Here is a 16283-nt window from a genome sequence, read left to right on the forward strand (position 1 = left end):
TACAGTGAAAAGTATTGTTTCTTGCGCGCTATACAGACAAAGCATATCGTTCATAGAGAAGGAAAAGAGAGAGTGCAGAATGTAGTGTTACAGTCATAGCTAGGGTGTAGAGAAAGATCAACTTAATGCGAGGTAGGTCCATTCAAAAGTCTGATGGCAGCAGGGAAGAAGCTGTTCTTGAGTCGGTTGGTACATGACCTCAGACTTTTGTATCTTTTTCCCGATGGAAGAACGTGGAAGAGAGAATGTCCGGGGTGTGTGGGGGTCCTTGATTATGCTGGCTGCTTTTCCGAGGCAGCAGGAAGTGTAGACAGAGTCAATGGATGGGAGGCTGGTTTGAGTGATGGATTGGGCTTCATTCACAACCTTTTGTAGTTTTTTGCAGTCCTGGATAGAGTACAAGCCATACCAAGCTGTGATACAACCAGAAAGAATGCTTTCTATGGCGCATCTGTAGAAGTTGGTGAGAGTTGCAACTGACATGCCAAATTTCCTTAGTCTTCTGAGAAAGTAGAGGCTTTCTTAACTATAGCGTCGGCATGGGGGGGGACCAGGACAGGTTGTTGGTGATCTGGACACCCATTTCTACTTTGTCCCCGTTGATGTAGATGGAGGCATGTTCTCCACTGTGCTTCCTGAAGTCGATGACTATCTCCTTCGTTTTGTTGACATTGAGGGAGAGATTGTTATTGCACCAGTTCACCAGATTCTCTCTCACATTCCTGTGCTGTGTCTCGTCATTGTTTGAGATCCACAACGGTGGTGTCATCAGCAAACTTGAAAAGAGAGTTGGAGGGGAATTTCCCACACAGTCATTGGTGTATAAGCGCTGAGGACACAGCCTTGTGGTGCATCGGTGTTGAGGTCGATCGTGGAGGAGATGTCGTTGCCGATTCTTACTGAAGTCTAGGGTTTAAGTCTAAGATCCAGTTGCAGAGAGAGGAACCAAGCCCCAAGTCACGAAGTTTGGAGAGAGTCTCATAAGAATAATGGTGTTAAAGGCTGAGCTGTAGTCTATGAATAGGAGTCTGGCATTGGTGTCTTTGTCATTTGGGTGTTCCAAGGTGAGTGTAGGGCCAGAGAGATGGCATCTGCTGTGGACCTGTTGCGGCAATAGATGAACTGTAGTGGATCTAGGTAGTCGAGGAGGCAGGAATTGATTTGTGCCATGACTAACCTTTCGAAGCACTTCATAACGATGGATGTCAGAGCCACCGGATGATAGTCATTAAGGCACCTGCCTGGCTTTTCTTTGGTACCAGGATGATGATGGTACTTTACACAATTACAAATAATGCTTGGGATAAAAGTTTTACTGTAACACATCAATATGTTCAGAACTACCAGAGAGGCGCGGTGGCGTAGTATTGTCGTCGCTGGACTAGTAATCCCAGAGACCGCAGGGTACTACTCTGGGGACCTGGGTTCAAATCTCACCACAGCAAATGGTGAAAAGTGGAATTTAAAAGTCTACTGATGACCATGAAACCATTGTCATTGTTGTAAAAACGTATTTGGTTTACTAATGTCCTTTTAGGGAAGGAAATCTGCTGTCCTTACTTGGTCTGGCCTACATGTGACTCCAAACCCACAGCAATGTGGTTGATTCTTAAATGGGGAGGTGATGGCCTAGTGGTATCACCACTAGATTATTAAACTCAGAAATTCAGCTAATGTTCTGGGGACTCAGGTTCAAATCCCGCCAAGGCAGATAATGGAATTTGAATTCAACAAAATAAATCTGGAATTAAGAATCTACTGATGACCGTGAAACCATTATCGATTGTTGGGAAAACCCATCTGGTTCACTCATGTCCTTTAGGGAAGGAAATGTGCCATCCTTACCTGGTCTGGCGAACATGCAACTCCAAACCCACTGCAATGTGGTTGACTCTCAACTGCCCTTGGGTAATTAGGGATGGGCAATAAATGCTGGCCCAGCCAGTGATACCCACATCCCATGTGACTCACCTGCTGAAGGAGCAGCGCTCTGAAAGCTCGTGATTCCAAATAAACCTGTTGGACTTTAACCTGGTGTCGTGAGACTTCTTACTGTGCCCACCCCAGTCCAACACCGGCATCTCCCCATCATGATTAACTATGACTAATAGCTAGTGTGCAATGTACGTACACTACAAATCAAGAACAGTAGACTCAAGATCCACAAAATTTCCACTTTATCCATAATCTGCAGTTCTTTGATATGCAAAATAAGCATGCTGAAGAATATAATCATTTTCCACTGTTCATCTGCAGTGTTCTTGCTTTTCTGCTGGGAACATTAATTTCCAAAAGGCAAAGTTTACGACTTTACAATTAATCTCATGAAAGTGTACAGCTGAACAGCTGATAGAGAATAAGGGACCTGGTGTATCAAATGTACAGTCATGCAACAGCTATGAAACTATCTGTGGTCTGGACAAGTGGTCTTTCTTCTACTATGCATGTATTAGTTTCCCTCCAGAGTTGAAGAAACCATTTACAGCATTACCCGCATCACGCAGTAAGCAAAGTAACCATTCTGTACCTGCAAGATTCTATAAACTAGAAAAAGTGACCAGGGGCAAAGAGCAAAGTTTATTTTTACCCTTCTCTTCTATTTTAAGTATGTGTGGGAAACGTGTGGATGAATAGATTTTTTTAAATGATCAAAATAAGAAACAATTTGCATTCAAAAATCCATAAATTCCACAAAGGAACATTTAGTCATTATCATAAGCGCAAGAATTAAATATTTTGTTCTTCATATTTTCCGCGCACGCGCACACACTACAGAAACAGTAGAACAGTTTGCACAAACACCCAGTATCCAGATACCACATGAATCACTGCTTACCTCTTCCAGTATGGTATCTCAAGTGCCAAGAGCCAGAGGAACCAGGGAATTTATGCGCTGAGCACATATGCCAGTTCATCACTTAGAGGAGAAACAACCACTCAAACTGGGACTGCTTCCAAAATGTTTTTAAGGCTCAACATTAAGGTCAAAAGACCAGTTCAGCAGTTTGCAAGAGTCACTGACTTGATATCTCGCTCTGTGAAAAGCGAGTACAGCTATATAATATTCTTGACCGCGGAACGCAATGAGCTGTGTTAGTGTTAACAGTTGAGATCAATACGGCTTTATTTACAGGGTTCCATCTGAGGGATCAGCATTCAGCTCAAGACCCGAATGCTGCCAATCTCTCTCGCTCCCTCTCTCAGGATGTCAAAACAACCAGATAGAACCAATGCCTAGATTATATAATATAAAACATATCTTAACATCTAAACAGATGGGGGTTATCATTTTGTTCTCTCCTTGAAATGCTTTTAACTCTTTAATATCCAATGCATCAAGTAACACACAGGTCCAATTATGCGCAAAATTCTATATACCAACATATAACAAATAGCAGCATGTGAACTGAAAAAATTAATGCAATGCCAGAGTTCCAATGCCAAGCAGAATCAGACAGCTTCTTGCAATCTGTGGCTTCATCTGACTCCCTCAACTGGGTTACTAGCTGAATTCACTTAAAAATTCCCATCTTCTTTCATGCGTACCCCATCACCAGTAGCTGCTTATAAGTTTGCAATACATTCAAAGCTCTCCAGTGTAATAACTCATTTTAAACACCCAACAAATCAGAATGCACAAAAGAACACTCATTATTCCCTGCTGCTTTTTCTGACCTTGAAATAACCTTGATAGGTTGTTGAGATAATGAGAGAAGCCAAGCAGCAGAAATCCAGACAAACTTTCAACAACAGTCTCTTAATTAATCTCAAGACTTATTTTGACCACTTCTCCATTGAGACTACCTAATCAGTGCTATTAAAGGGATAAACTGGGTTAACATGCAACAACAGCCTTTACATAATGCCTTGAATGTAAAAAATGCAGAACACATCTTCTGAAGTGCGTTCTCCATTCCCAGCTCACTCCTGATGAAAGAACACAGGGCGGCCCGCAGAAACATTTCAAAAATACTCTGATAGCTGACTTGAATATTAGCTTTGACCTCAACAGCTGGGAAGAATGTGCATTGTACCACCCATAATGGCAAGCTCTGCTTCAGGGTCTAGCTGGTTTTGAAGCAGGGTGGATGAAGGAGGTGGAAGGCATGAGAAGAAAAAAGCTCAAGAAGTTTAAAGTTTATTTATTAGTGTCACAAGTAGACTTACATTAACACTGTAATGAAGTTACCGTGAAAATCCATCCCCTAGTCACCACACTCCAGTGCCTGTTCGGCTACACTGAGGGAGAATTTGGCACGGCCAATGCACCTAACCAGCATGTCTTTCAGACTGTGGGAGGAAACCGGAGAACCCGGAGGAAATCCAGTCAGATACGGCGAGAACATGCAGACAGTGACCCAAGCCAGGAATTGAACCCGGTCTGTGGTTCTGTGAGGCAGTGGTGCTAACCACTGTGACACAATGCCGCCAAGGTGTGTAGCCCCTTATCAACCATGGGCTGACCAACTCACTAACAGACAAATGACTGACTGCTGATGGGGAATACGAATTTTGGGGTTTTTTTTGTTCCTTCCTTAGCCTTTTGCTTTCCCCTTTTCACGTCATTTAGAGTCATAGAGGTTTACAGCATGGAAACAGGCCCTTTGGCCCAACTTGTCCATGCCGCCCTTTTTTTTTAAAACCCCTAAGCTAATCCCAATTGCCCGCATTTGGCCCATATCCCTCTATACCCATCTTACCCATGTAACTATCTAAATGCTTTTTAAAAGACAAAATTGTACCCGCCTCTACTACTACCTCTGGCAGCTTGTTCCATACACTCATCACCCTCTGTGAAAGAATTGCCCCTCTGGACACTTTTGTATCTCTCCCCTCTCACCTTAAACCTATGCCCTCTAGTTTTAGACTCCCCTACCTTTGGGAAAAGATGTTGACTATCTAGCTGATCTGTGCCCCTCATTATTTTATAGACCTCTATAATATCACCCCTCAGTTTCCGACGCTCCAGAGAAAAAAGTCCCAGTCTATCCAGCCTCTCCTTATAACTCAATCCATCAAGTTCTGGTAGCATCCTCGGAAATCTTTTCTGCACTCTTTCTAGTTTCATAATATCCTTTCTATAAGAGGGTGACCAGAATTGTACACAGTATTCCAAGCGTGGCCTTACCAATGTCGTGTACAACTTCAACAAAACATTCCAACTCCTGTATTCAATGTTCTGACCGATGAAACCAAGCATGCCCAATGCCTTCTTCACCACTCTGTCCACCTGTGACTCTACTTTCAAGGAGCTATGAACATGTACCCCTTGATCTCTTTGTTCTGTAACTCTCCCCAACGCCCTACCATTAACTGAGTAAGTCCTTACCTTGCATGGACTTCAACCACACCCCCTCCCTGCCTCTGTCTGCTCTCTTTCTCCCCCTCTACTCTAGGACGGCATGGCAAGTGTCTTTCCTTGCTGCAAAGGACCATCATTAGATTGGGATGTAGAAAATCACAGTGGTGTGTTCTTCAAATTGGAATTTTAAAAAATATGGATGTCAAGCCAGGGGAAGAGAGACTAAGAAATCTGACCAAACGTTGGGTCTTAAAGGAGAAAAATGGGATGAGGCAAAGGAACTTGGCAGAGAATTCTAGAACATGAAGTTGAGTAATTGAAGATGTGACTATCAATGATAGTGTGAAGGAGGTTGAAACCAGAGACCAACAGAGACCTGAAGCAAGTTACAAATAGGACATGGCCTTGAAAGAATTCAAACGTGGAGAATAATTTCAAATTTGATAAATTGTCACACAAGCTGCTGCTGTTGGTCTGCAAGAGTGGGGGTGAGGGATGATGGGCGAAAAGGATTTGGTATGGTTGGGATAAAGGCAGAAGTTTAGCTAAATTGGTTTTACAGAGCATGGGATACAGCCATTCATTGACTCCGTCTACACTTCCCGTTGTCTCGGAAAAGCAGCCAGCATTATCAAGGACCCCACACACCTCAGACATACTCTCTTACACCTTCTTCTGTCAGCTAATCTTTCTTTACATCCTATCTGTAACTGCAGCACTATATTCTGCACCCTCTCCTTTCCTTCTGCCCATGTACTCTATGAATGGTATGCTTTGTCTGTATAGCGCGCAAGGAACAATACTTTTCACTGCATCCCAATACATGTGACAATAATAAATTAAAATCAAAGCAAAGTATTGGGCTAATTGAACCTGGGAGGTGATAAAGGCATGGATGAAATTTTCTGGCAGATGTGATGAACATTACATCTCTGCACTCCATTAGCAATACCATTCAGATATCAGCCAGTTAAAACAAACTATTTGTATGATCGCTTCATTTAGGGAGTAGTGAATGTACGCTAGCATAATTATCAAAGGACTAAAGAGCAACTCAATATTACTTTAAACCTCACTCATTATTACTGTTCAGGGTCCATATGTTGGTTGTTACTATATTGAAGTTATTCAATTTTGTTTTGACTATCAATCACCAGTCTTAGAATAGATTCACAGGTCATTAATTTTTATAACACATTCTCCTGATCTGTGAAAGCTGCTATTTATAGTGAGCATCTTTTTTTGTCCTGCCAGTTAGAGCCCCAAACATCAAGGTTGTGAATACTGTTAAAGAATACAATTAGCCTCATTCAGTCAGTTTTGTTTGACTTTGTTGGGAAACAATGTCCACACAGGATCTTCAATATAAACTGTACGATTAAGCTTTGAAGTCGTTGTGCATTGAAGTGTAATTGTCTTACTGGGACTTGATGTAAACGCATACATTGATTTAATTCTGAGCAACACTGGCTTAGCTAGTTAATCACATACTAATTCCAAAGAGTAATCGTACAATGTTGTATCTCAAATAAATTCCCTGTTAAAATTAACCCCTTACACAAATACGGTTCTAACAAAATGTACTAGAGAAAGCGAGGACACTATGTTTCGTTTTAGCAAAATAAATCAATATTGAAATCATAGAAGAATTACTCAATGAATATTGGTAAACATAAAAATGTAGCTCTGTAAATGTATCTGGAATTGAAATGCTAATTACTAATTCAGTCTAGTGAATTTATTTTGCGTCTGTTACTGCAATCATGGATATAAATGTGATAATTGTGGTGAAAACAAATATGCTAAACAACCACAATCAATGAGAAACAATGGGAAAAGCTTAAAAAGGATGTCCTGGGGAAGGGGAAGAGAGGAAGGGGGAGGGGGTGAGAGACAATGATAGAAGGAGTGTGAAGGTGAGAGGGAGGAAGTAAGCGGGAACAATGAGGAAAGGGCAGAGATCCATATCTTAGAATTCAAGCAATGAGATGAGCATAATTTCACACTCAAACTCAAGTCGTACTTCTGAGTTTACTGTGTTGTATTGTTTTTTTTCCATTCTTCTAACTTGCATATGGGAAATAGTTGATCTTCAAACATGTCATTAATCAAACACGAGGACAGAACATGCCTCACCACCATTGTGAAGGATGCAGCATTCTGCCACATTCCCCCAAAGAACATTTCTATTCACGAACTTGAGAACAGTGATCGTAAACCACTTGGGAGAGGGGGATAGCGAAGACCTAATCTTGGCTTATAATGAAATGTTTATTTCACTTCCCTCAAGGCAAATTCAATGTTTCTTCACAACAAGGGGCTAAAGAGAAATCTATTAATCCATGTTTGCTACATTTCCTTCTGTTTTCCTGTGAGAGCAGTGTTTATCAGGTTAGCACAATTTCTGTAACTCTCAGCTTGGTATCTGTGCTAAAAAATGCATGAAAAATCATGGGACCAAACCATTGTAAAAATCACTTCATGACACAGCATGTTAAAGCATCACTTGACATTAAAACAAATTAAGAAACAAGTTACTTGAACTCATGTAGTCCAAATCTAATACTGCAAATTATGAAATACTGAACTTTTATGAAGTCAAACATAGATCACATTCCTGATTTATTTAGTGTGCAAGAGTAGAGTGAAGAATAAAGCAAACTCCTGTCCAAGAGGGTATTGAAATTAATTTTCAAAATTGATTTTGTCTATTTTAAATATTTCAAATGTTCAAGTGAACATTTGATGCTAAACCCAAGCAAAATTAGATGCAATGCCACCCAGAATCAATTGTCTAAACACCAAATTTGCACTTTTCACACAGCTCCATATCAGAAAATCAAAAATATACCAGGACTTTTGTCCACAAAATAATAAGCTGAGCATCTGACAATGCAGGCGAGTTATAAGTCTATCAAACACAATCAAAGTTTTCAACTTATTAACACATGTAAATTAAGTGCGAAGAATTAATTTTGCACTTTAATAAGATCCAACTATTTATCTGCAGCAGGATGCTAGCATGAAGAAACTGTTTGATATTAGTTCTAGGGGCAATCCATTAAGTGACCTTACACATGAGACAACTTCTGTTAATATATCTGGATTCAGTACTACAGTAAATGACCTTGCAAAAAGGGGATTCAATGGCAATTGTACCAACTCAGCTGAATGTGCAATACTGGTCACTTACTTCAATGTTTGCCAGGATGATATTGATAAGACCAGGATCAATAGGTAAAACCCATCTCCCATCCCATCTATTCATAAGCTTGCTTGCCTTTATGTTTCTGGCAAATTAATTTCCAACATGAAAATAGATTTGCACTCTGAAAGAACAAGAGCTTTCAATTAAAATAATTTAAAGAGGCAGCTGAACTGTATCTACAAAATGATTTGATTTGGACGGCAACTTCAGTACATTATGCCCACCAAAATAGTTTTGTTCTTGTTGTATTCAAGGATCTTTTCATCAGACCGCCAATGATACATTCTTTACCTCAGCAGTGTGTTTTACTTTTTAAACGGCAAATCACTTGCAGAATGCATCTGCACTAGGAACAGACAATGTGAGCAAATGTGAAGTGATTGTGGTATACTTTGCTCAAAAGAGTCAAGTATACTTATGATCTGAAGTAAGCTCAGTACTATGGAGGGTGAGCATGTCTTTTCTCATTAGAACAATGTATATTATGACACAATAGGAGTGTGTAAAATGTTGCAAGGATGAGACAGATAGTTAGAAGTAGACTGTTGAGATCAAGAATGAGAGGTGATCTATATAAGATATTATGCCAGAGAGTTAGAGGACCGGACAGGAAAACCTTCTTCACAGAGGCTATGAAATTCAATTCCAGCATTTGTGGTGAAGAGAGAAATTGTCAGTATTTAGATTGGATGGGTGAATTAAAGAAAGAGTTGAAAGGACATGAGAACAGGCTGGGTAAATGTGAATGGGACGATAGATTTGCATGGAGAATCAACACTGATATGGACTGCTTGGGCCAAGTTGTCTATTTAAGTAGTCTGATCGACAGCTATTTTCTATATATGGTAACTTAGGGGAGCCAAATCTGATTGGGGTCACTAATGCAGTCATGATTTGTGTTGTTCCTCAGAAAATTAATTTGAGAGGACATAAACACGGAGTATTTAGAAGGATTTTCTGAAATAATTATATGGCCGGATTACTTTTTTGATCATCCAGTCTGAAAAAGAATTTTTGGGAAGTTATAGGTTCACAACATATGAAATTAACATTTTATTGGCAAAAAATGGCAATTCATTGGTTGGGGCCACTCACACTAAGTAAGACATTGTTTAAAAATTGAAAATGCTGTAAAATCTCGGCAGGTCTGAAGCATCTGTGGAGAGAGAAGAGAGCCAGTGTTGCGAGTCTGGATAACCCGTCATCAACTCTAATGAAGAGTCATCCAGACTCAAAACACTGGCTTGATTATCTCTCATGATGTGGAGATGTCGGCATTGGACTGGGGTGAACACAGTAAGAAGTCTCACAACACCAGGTTAAAGTCCAACAGGTTTATTTGGTAGCAAATACCATAAGCTTTCGGAGCACTGCTCCTTCGAAGGAGCAGTGCTCCGAAAGCTTATGGTATTTGCTACCAAATAAACCTGTTGGACTTTAACCTGGTGTTGTGAGACTTCTTACTTGATTCTCTCTCCACAGATGCTGTCAGACCTACTGAGATTTTCCAGCATTTTCCGTTTTTCTTTCAGATTCCAGCATCCGCAGTATTTTGCCTTTACCATTGCTTAAAAATTCACCTGTATCACATACACTTAAAAAACTGTGTTAAAAATTACATTTTTGTGCTACGTGTACAGTAGCTCATGTAAATCCAACATTCCTCCCGGTTTGCAACACTGCAAATTGCCAAAGAAAATTAAGAATCAAACCTTAACAGATGAAAACTTTCCCGACTGATTATACTCCCAACTACGAGTTTGCATTTATCTTTTTTTTCTCAACAGTTCTCCATTTTTAAGAGTTTGTATGCAGAACAAGAACCAAAACTGAGGATGGGCTTAACATTGTTTCATTCCCCCAATATCGCAACCAATTCTGAATTTTTATAGTTAAATTTAATTTACTGCAACACTTTTAAGCTTCATACAGACAAAATACTACATTCAAAGGTTGAACACTTTACGCTGCAAATAGCATTATCCTGCTGCTCCACGTATAGCATTCATACACACACTAAAGTTCACTCTATTCGAGCCAAAGATGATGGCTGGGTACCAAACTCAAGCTGCACGTACATTACAACTATAGTATTCGTGTGATGCTTAGCAAGACTCACAGGGTGAAGCTTCTAAGCCAAGAGAAAGCTCTTACATTGCTTAACTCCAGTCAGACCAAACTTTATTCTAGATTCCTAGTCCAATTTTACCACTGACCCTCACCTGTGACATATTTTGTTCCCTCTGCTACTTTTGCCACCCAACACATTAGAAACTAGTTTAGGTAAACAAAACTTTGGGCTGTAGGAATTTTGAAGATCAATCTCACCTCATGAATTTGGGACAGAATTTGGACATGAGTGTTGTAGTTTTCATCATTAAAATTATATTTGTCACATGCAAGCAAAAGTATTTAATAGCCATGTCATTTTGAATTGATGCATTTCTCCAGTTTTCAAGATCAAACCACAGCATTTCAATTCTTCATGACGACTTAAAATCAGAGAGTGTGAAACTGTCGGGCCTATTGTGTATCCAGGAAATAACTGCACTTTTATTTTTAAAAAGCACTGTTAACACAGAATATTAATGCCATCACTTAATCTATTTAAACAGTGCTCTCCAGGAAGACACAGCTTTCAGCCTTGCTATAGAGGGAGTACAGTGAAGGTTTACCAGGTTGATCCCTGCGGTGGCAGGTCTGTCATATGAGGAGAGACTAAATTGGTTAGGATTATACTCACTAGAGTTTAATGTGAGGGGGGATATCAGAGAAACTTATAAAACTCTAACAGGGTTAGACAGTGTAGATTCAGAAATAATGTTCCCGATGGTGGGGGAGTCCAGAACTGGGGGTCATAGAATCCCTACAGTGCAGAAGGAGGCCATTCTGTACCAACCACAATCCCACCCAGCTATTCCCATAATCTGTCATATTTACCTTGCTAATCCCCCTGACACTAGGGTTAATTTAACAAGCAAAAGTATTTGACACTCATGTCATAGTTTGAGGATAAGGGGTAAACCTTTTAGAACTGTGAGGAGAAATTTCTTCACAGAGAGTGGTGAATCTGTGGAATTCACTACCACCAAAAGTAGTAGAGGCCAAAACGTTTTCTGATTTCAAGAAGAAATTAGATATAACTCTTGGGGCTAAAGGGGCATTAAGATATTAAATTTGATGATCAGCCATGATCAAAATGAATGGTGGAGCAGGCAAAGGCCGAATGGCCTCCTCCTGCTTCTAGTTTCTAAAAAAAATAAGAATTAACGGGCAGCTCAAAGAAACTCACTGCGATAACAACTGTGGGTTTCCAGATTACGTCAGTCAGATCGGACGTGTGTGCGACCATCTGTCTAAAAGACAACACTGGCTGGAGCTGGATTATGGTCGAAGCAAACTCGCAGCAACTAAGTAGAGGGAGAACGCCGAGCTGGTTTTAATGCAAGGCCCGGAGAACTGGCGAGAGTTTGCACCCCTTTAAGTGAGCGACTGGCTTCTCAAATGAAATAAATTGCAGCCATAATAGAGTTTGTCAGTTTGTCTCAAGGTAAGCAGTTACTGGACATTGGGGGGGGGGGGGGGGGGGGGCTAGGGTCGGCTCTATCGCCGTTAGTTTTGAGCCCCCCTCCCCGGGACGAGAGGAGAGAGCTCACCTTCCGCACTCGCATCAACTCGGGGTAAAAGAACTCGGGGCAACTCTTCTCGCTCGACTCGGTGAGAGCCAGCGTGTGGCGCGACGTGACGGCCGATATTTGCCCCTTCACCAACAGCACGGCGCCAGCGGAGGCCGCCTCCTCCTCCTCTTCCTCCTGGTCCTCTTTCTTCTTCTTGAGGAGAGGAGCCGAGACGGGCAGCGTAGTCAGGGACACTCGTCGCGGTTCGGCCATGTTGCGGCCGGAGCGGGACAGCTCCCCCCCCCCTCTTCACCTCACTCACTCAGTCAGTCCCGTCTTTTTCTCTCTCTTCCCCCCTTTGTTGCTCCGGTGCTGAGAGCGGGTGGGGGGGAGGAAAGGTGGCGGCGCCGCCGACAATCGCAAATCCCTTTCAACAGCAACAAAAACAAACCCGACAAACTTCGGCCGCCGCCATCTTGCCGAGCCGCCGCGCATGCGCGCGAACCCGCGGGTGGGGGAGGGGGGAAAGCTCCTCATTTCCCCTCCCCTCCAGCAGCCGGAATTATTATTTTTTAATTTCTCCCCTCAAAAAATTCTTTCTGCCCCCTCAGACAGAGGACTAGGGATAGTAAGTCTATAAATAGGCATGAAATAGAAAATAATAATGCGATCGGAGGGTGTTGACCTTTGCCCCGTGGCGGTCACGTGGGGCGGGGTGGGTGTTGGGCGGGAGGGCGATGGACAAGTTGCTGTGAGCAAGATGGCGGCGGGCAGCTTGCGGGTGGGAGATCTGGTCTGGTAAGAGGCGGTAGCCAGACTTTCCCTCTCCCCCCCCTCTCATCTATTACTGATTGTTATTGCCGCGCGGATATTTTTCAATCCCTGCCCCTCGATTATCTCTCTTCTAAATCTTATTTTGCTTTTTCTCCTCTCTTGTTTTTAAAAATATATATATAATCTTTTTTTCCCCCTTTTTCAGGGGGAAGCTGGGTCGGTATCCACCCTGGCCCGGAAAGGTGAGTCACAAACACAACATGTTTAAAGAAAGGAAACCGTTTGACCTGTTGTTGCCTGTCGTCAGGAATCGGTGTGGGTTTGTGGAAGATTAAATGGGTGTGGTGGTGAGGAGGAGGAGGTCGAAAGCTTTATTGTGGTGGTTTTGTGTTGGGAGTTCAAACCAAAGATTTTGCAACTGACTGACCCTTGGAACCTTCCTTCTGAGGAGGCTCGGAACATTATTGTGGTGATCCTGTGTTGGAATTCATACCAAAGATCTCCTGACTGACTGAGCATTATCGTGGTGGTTTTATGTTGGAATTCATGCCAAAGATCTTACGACTGACTGACCCTGAGAATCCTTCTCCTGAGGAGGCCCAGAGCATTATTATAGTGTTTTTATATTTTGATTTAATTTATTTTTTGCATGTATTGGGGTACAGTGAAAAGTATTGTTTCTTGCGTACTATGCAGACGACATGTACTGTTCATAGAGTACATAGGGAAGAAGTTCAAATCAAAAGATGTCATGACTGACCGACCCCAAGAACCCTCGTTCCGAGGATGAAGAAATCATGTTGTGCAGATATCGGGGCCACTTGAATTTGAATCAATTTTATTGAACACCAGACCTCTCGGGTTGCAGCAACCCTTTTGTTAGTGAAACTCAACTGTTTTCACTGCGATAAATACCCCTTGTTGACGAGTTAAATCTGAAAAATGTCTTTAGTTTAAAGAGCAACAAACATTTAAGATATAGGTGCATCTCCACATTTTGAATGCATATTTTGCAAAAACAAAGTTACACCCTTCTGTTTGAAATCTCCTTTCTCTTTTCAAGTTGCACTTTCATGTATGGTGTTGTGTTTTTAGTAACTTAAGACCAGATCTCTGACTTGCCTCTAAAGGTTAATTTCAGTAGCAAGGAGAGGAACAGCTGATCCTAAGAATTAATAGCCAAAGTATGATGACTGAGCAGTTTTTGATGAGCTGCCACATTGACTGAAGTAAGGCTAGTGGGAGGCATGAAAGCAGTTGTAGTATTTCTCAGAGAAAAATTGCAGTATTTTTCAAAGTTGCTAAACCTGTAACATTATTTAGTAATACAAGTTCAGGAATGTGGTTTAACTTCTGGTCTAGCTCTGCAATCTGCCAGAGGTAATTCTTCCAATTCCTTCTCCCAAGTGTTTAAGTTTGTTTATTAGTGTCACAAGTAGGCTTATGTTAACACTGCAATGAAATTACTGTGAAAATCCCCTAGTCGCCACACTCCGGCGCCTGTTCAGGGACACTGAGGGAGAATTTAGCATGGCCAATGCACCTAACCAGCACGTCTTTGGACTGTGGGAGGACACCGGAACATCCAGGGGAAACACACGCAAACACGGGAGAATGTGCAAACACACACAAACAAGTGACCCCAAGCTGGGAATCGAATCTGGGTCCCTGGTGCTGAGGCAGCAGTGCTAACCACTATGTCATGATATCAGAGAAGGGGGAAAGGTGTGAGCTGGCAAGGCAGCATCAAAATATAACAGATATTTTTAAATAACTAGTGGATCAACACTAAAGTCAAATAACTATTTTAATATGAAGTAATTCTAAAATAACCTTCAATGTTCTGATTTTCTTCTGGGGAATTGTGATTCTCATTTAATGTCTGTATAACTGATTTACAATTAATTATCAATGTTTTCTTGTTTTAAGATTGTTAATCCACCCAAAGATCTAAAGAAACCACGAGGCAAAAAATGCTTCTTTGTAAAATTCTTTGGAACTGAAGACCAGTAAGTCATCTTTTTTTTAAATGCACTCTTGGACAGGCGTAGTTTAATCCGTAAAAAAGCTGTTGCTATGTTGACTAAACAAGCTAGCTATAGTCTACCAAAGTTTACACCACTGATCTGTCACTTTGCACTTATTTCCTCACCTTCCTCAGTTGCCACCTCCACTCCTCCCTTCCATGAGATTCTTCTCCTGCTGCTTGATATTCTATCTATCAGTTAGTAGATCCTGGCACCCATTCTAGCTGAGAATGCAGAGTAAAAATAGAACGGTACAAGTCGGCCATTCAGCCTCTTGGGCCTGTTCTGCCATTCATTTAATCATGGCTGAATGGTAGCTTGACTTCATTCACCTGTCTTTTACTCTATGCCCCTTGAAACCCTTGCCTAACAAAGACCTGTCTCAGTTGAGTTTTTTTCAGTTGACCTACTCAACAGCTTTTTGTGGGAGACTATTCCAGATTTCCACTACCCTTTGTCTGATGTTCCCTGGATGACCCAGTCCTAATTTAAGATTATGCCCCTCTTGTTCGGGGCTCTCTCCCATGAGGAAATAATTTCTCTAGCCTATTAAATCCTTTTATAATCTTGAAAGCCTCTACAGTTCCCCTTTCATTGAGACCTCTCCTTAGCCCTTTTTAAACTGCTGCTGAAATCAGATTCAAAAACCCTTCTGTCGCCATGAAAATATTGTTGCCCTCTAACGACACATTTAAAGATCCTGAAGCTGCAAGTTTGGATCTTTTCAGTTCAGTTTTAGCGGTTGTCAGATCACTGCCGTCATGAATGATGTCCAACATCACTGACCGTGGTCAGTTTCTTCTTTGCCTCCTCAAACCTTTCAGCCTCTGACTTTTTATCATGGTGCTGTCCTCCCTTGCCTCTTAATTTTCTAGCTATGTGGGACAGCATGCTTCTGCCCTTGATCATTAGGTCGCAGCCAAAACATATCCAACAATCATCTTGATTGCTTCCCGTCCCACCCCTTGAGAGCCTGTCCAAGGATCTATCCTTGGCCCAGGCTTGCTGATCTATGTGGTATACTCTTAACATCTGCCACTGGGTCATTTTCCATCTCTATGGTCAACATCCAATATCCATCATTTCCTCAACTTTTCTCTGTGGGTCAGATACAAGTAACAAATTCCTTTATCCACTCCATGCCCATCCTTAGCCTTTTACTTAGGTTGAGGAAGACCTTACAAAACTGCATGTGCTGTTTAATGCTGTGCTGGGTTTCCAATCTTGCACCCTGTCTGTTGTAGAAACTGCTTGTTTTCATCTATGTAGATCGCCTGCTTTGCGATAGAACTTATCTTTTTTTTTAACTTTAGTGTGTTATTCCAGTGCTCTGTATTAATGTAATGACGGTGCTA

General features: G+C 41.5%; 2 protein-coding genes across 10 annotated transcripts in view; one reads left to right on the forward strand and one right to left on the reverse strand.

Moving 5' to 3' along the window:
* LOC144510838 (ubinuclein-1-like) overlaps window positions 1–12636 on the reverse strand; it is an 81127-nt gene extending 68491 nt beyond the window's left edge. For 6 of the 7 annotated variants that reach the window (XM_078240793.1, XM_078240795.1, XM_078240791.1 and 3 more), the window contains exon 1: window positions 12167–12636. In XM_078240793.1, coding sequence (XP_078096919.1) covers window positions 12167–12400 — 234 coding nt within the window. In that variant the 5' untranslated portion in view covers window positions 12401–12636. The remainder of the gene's footprint in view (window positions 1–12166) is intronic. The other variant, XM_078240798.1, reaches the window with a different exon arrangement.
* Window positions 12637–12850: 214 nt separating this feature from the next.
* The window catches only part of glyr1 (glyoxylate reductase 1 homolog (Arabidopsis)), a 42824-nt gene continuing 39391 nt past the window's right edge, over window positions 12851–16283 (forward strand). The window contains exons 1-3 of one of the 3 annotated variants that reach the window (XM_078240800.1): window positions 12851–12925; window positions 13107–13143; window positions 14831–14910. In XM_078240800.1, the coding sequence (XP_078096926.1) occupies window positions 12888–12925; window positions 13107–13143; window positions 14831–14910 (155 nt within the window). In that variant the 5' untranslated portion in view covers window positions 12851–12887. The remainder of the gene's footprint in view (window positions 12926–13106; window positions 13144–14830; window positions 14911–16283) is intronic. The other 2 variants (XM_078240799.1, XM_078240801.1) reach the window with 2 other exon arrangements.

The sequence above is a fragment of the Mustelus asterias genome, chromosome 23 (assembly GCF_964213995.1).
Source record: "Mustelus asterias chromosome 23, sMusAst1.hap1.1, whole genome shotgun sequence".
Classification (NCBI taxonomy): domain Eukaryota; kingdom Metazoa; phylum Chordata; class Chondrichthyes; order Carcharhiniformes; family Triakidae; genus Mustelus; species Mustelus asterias.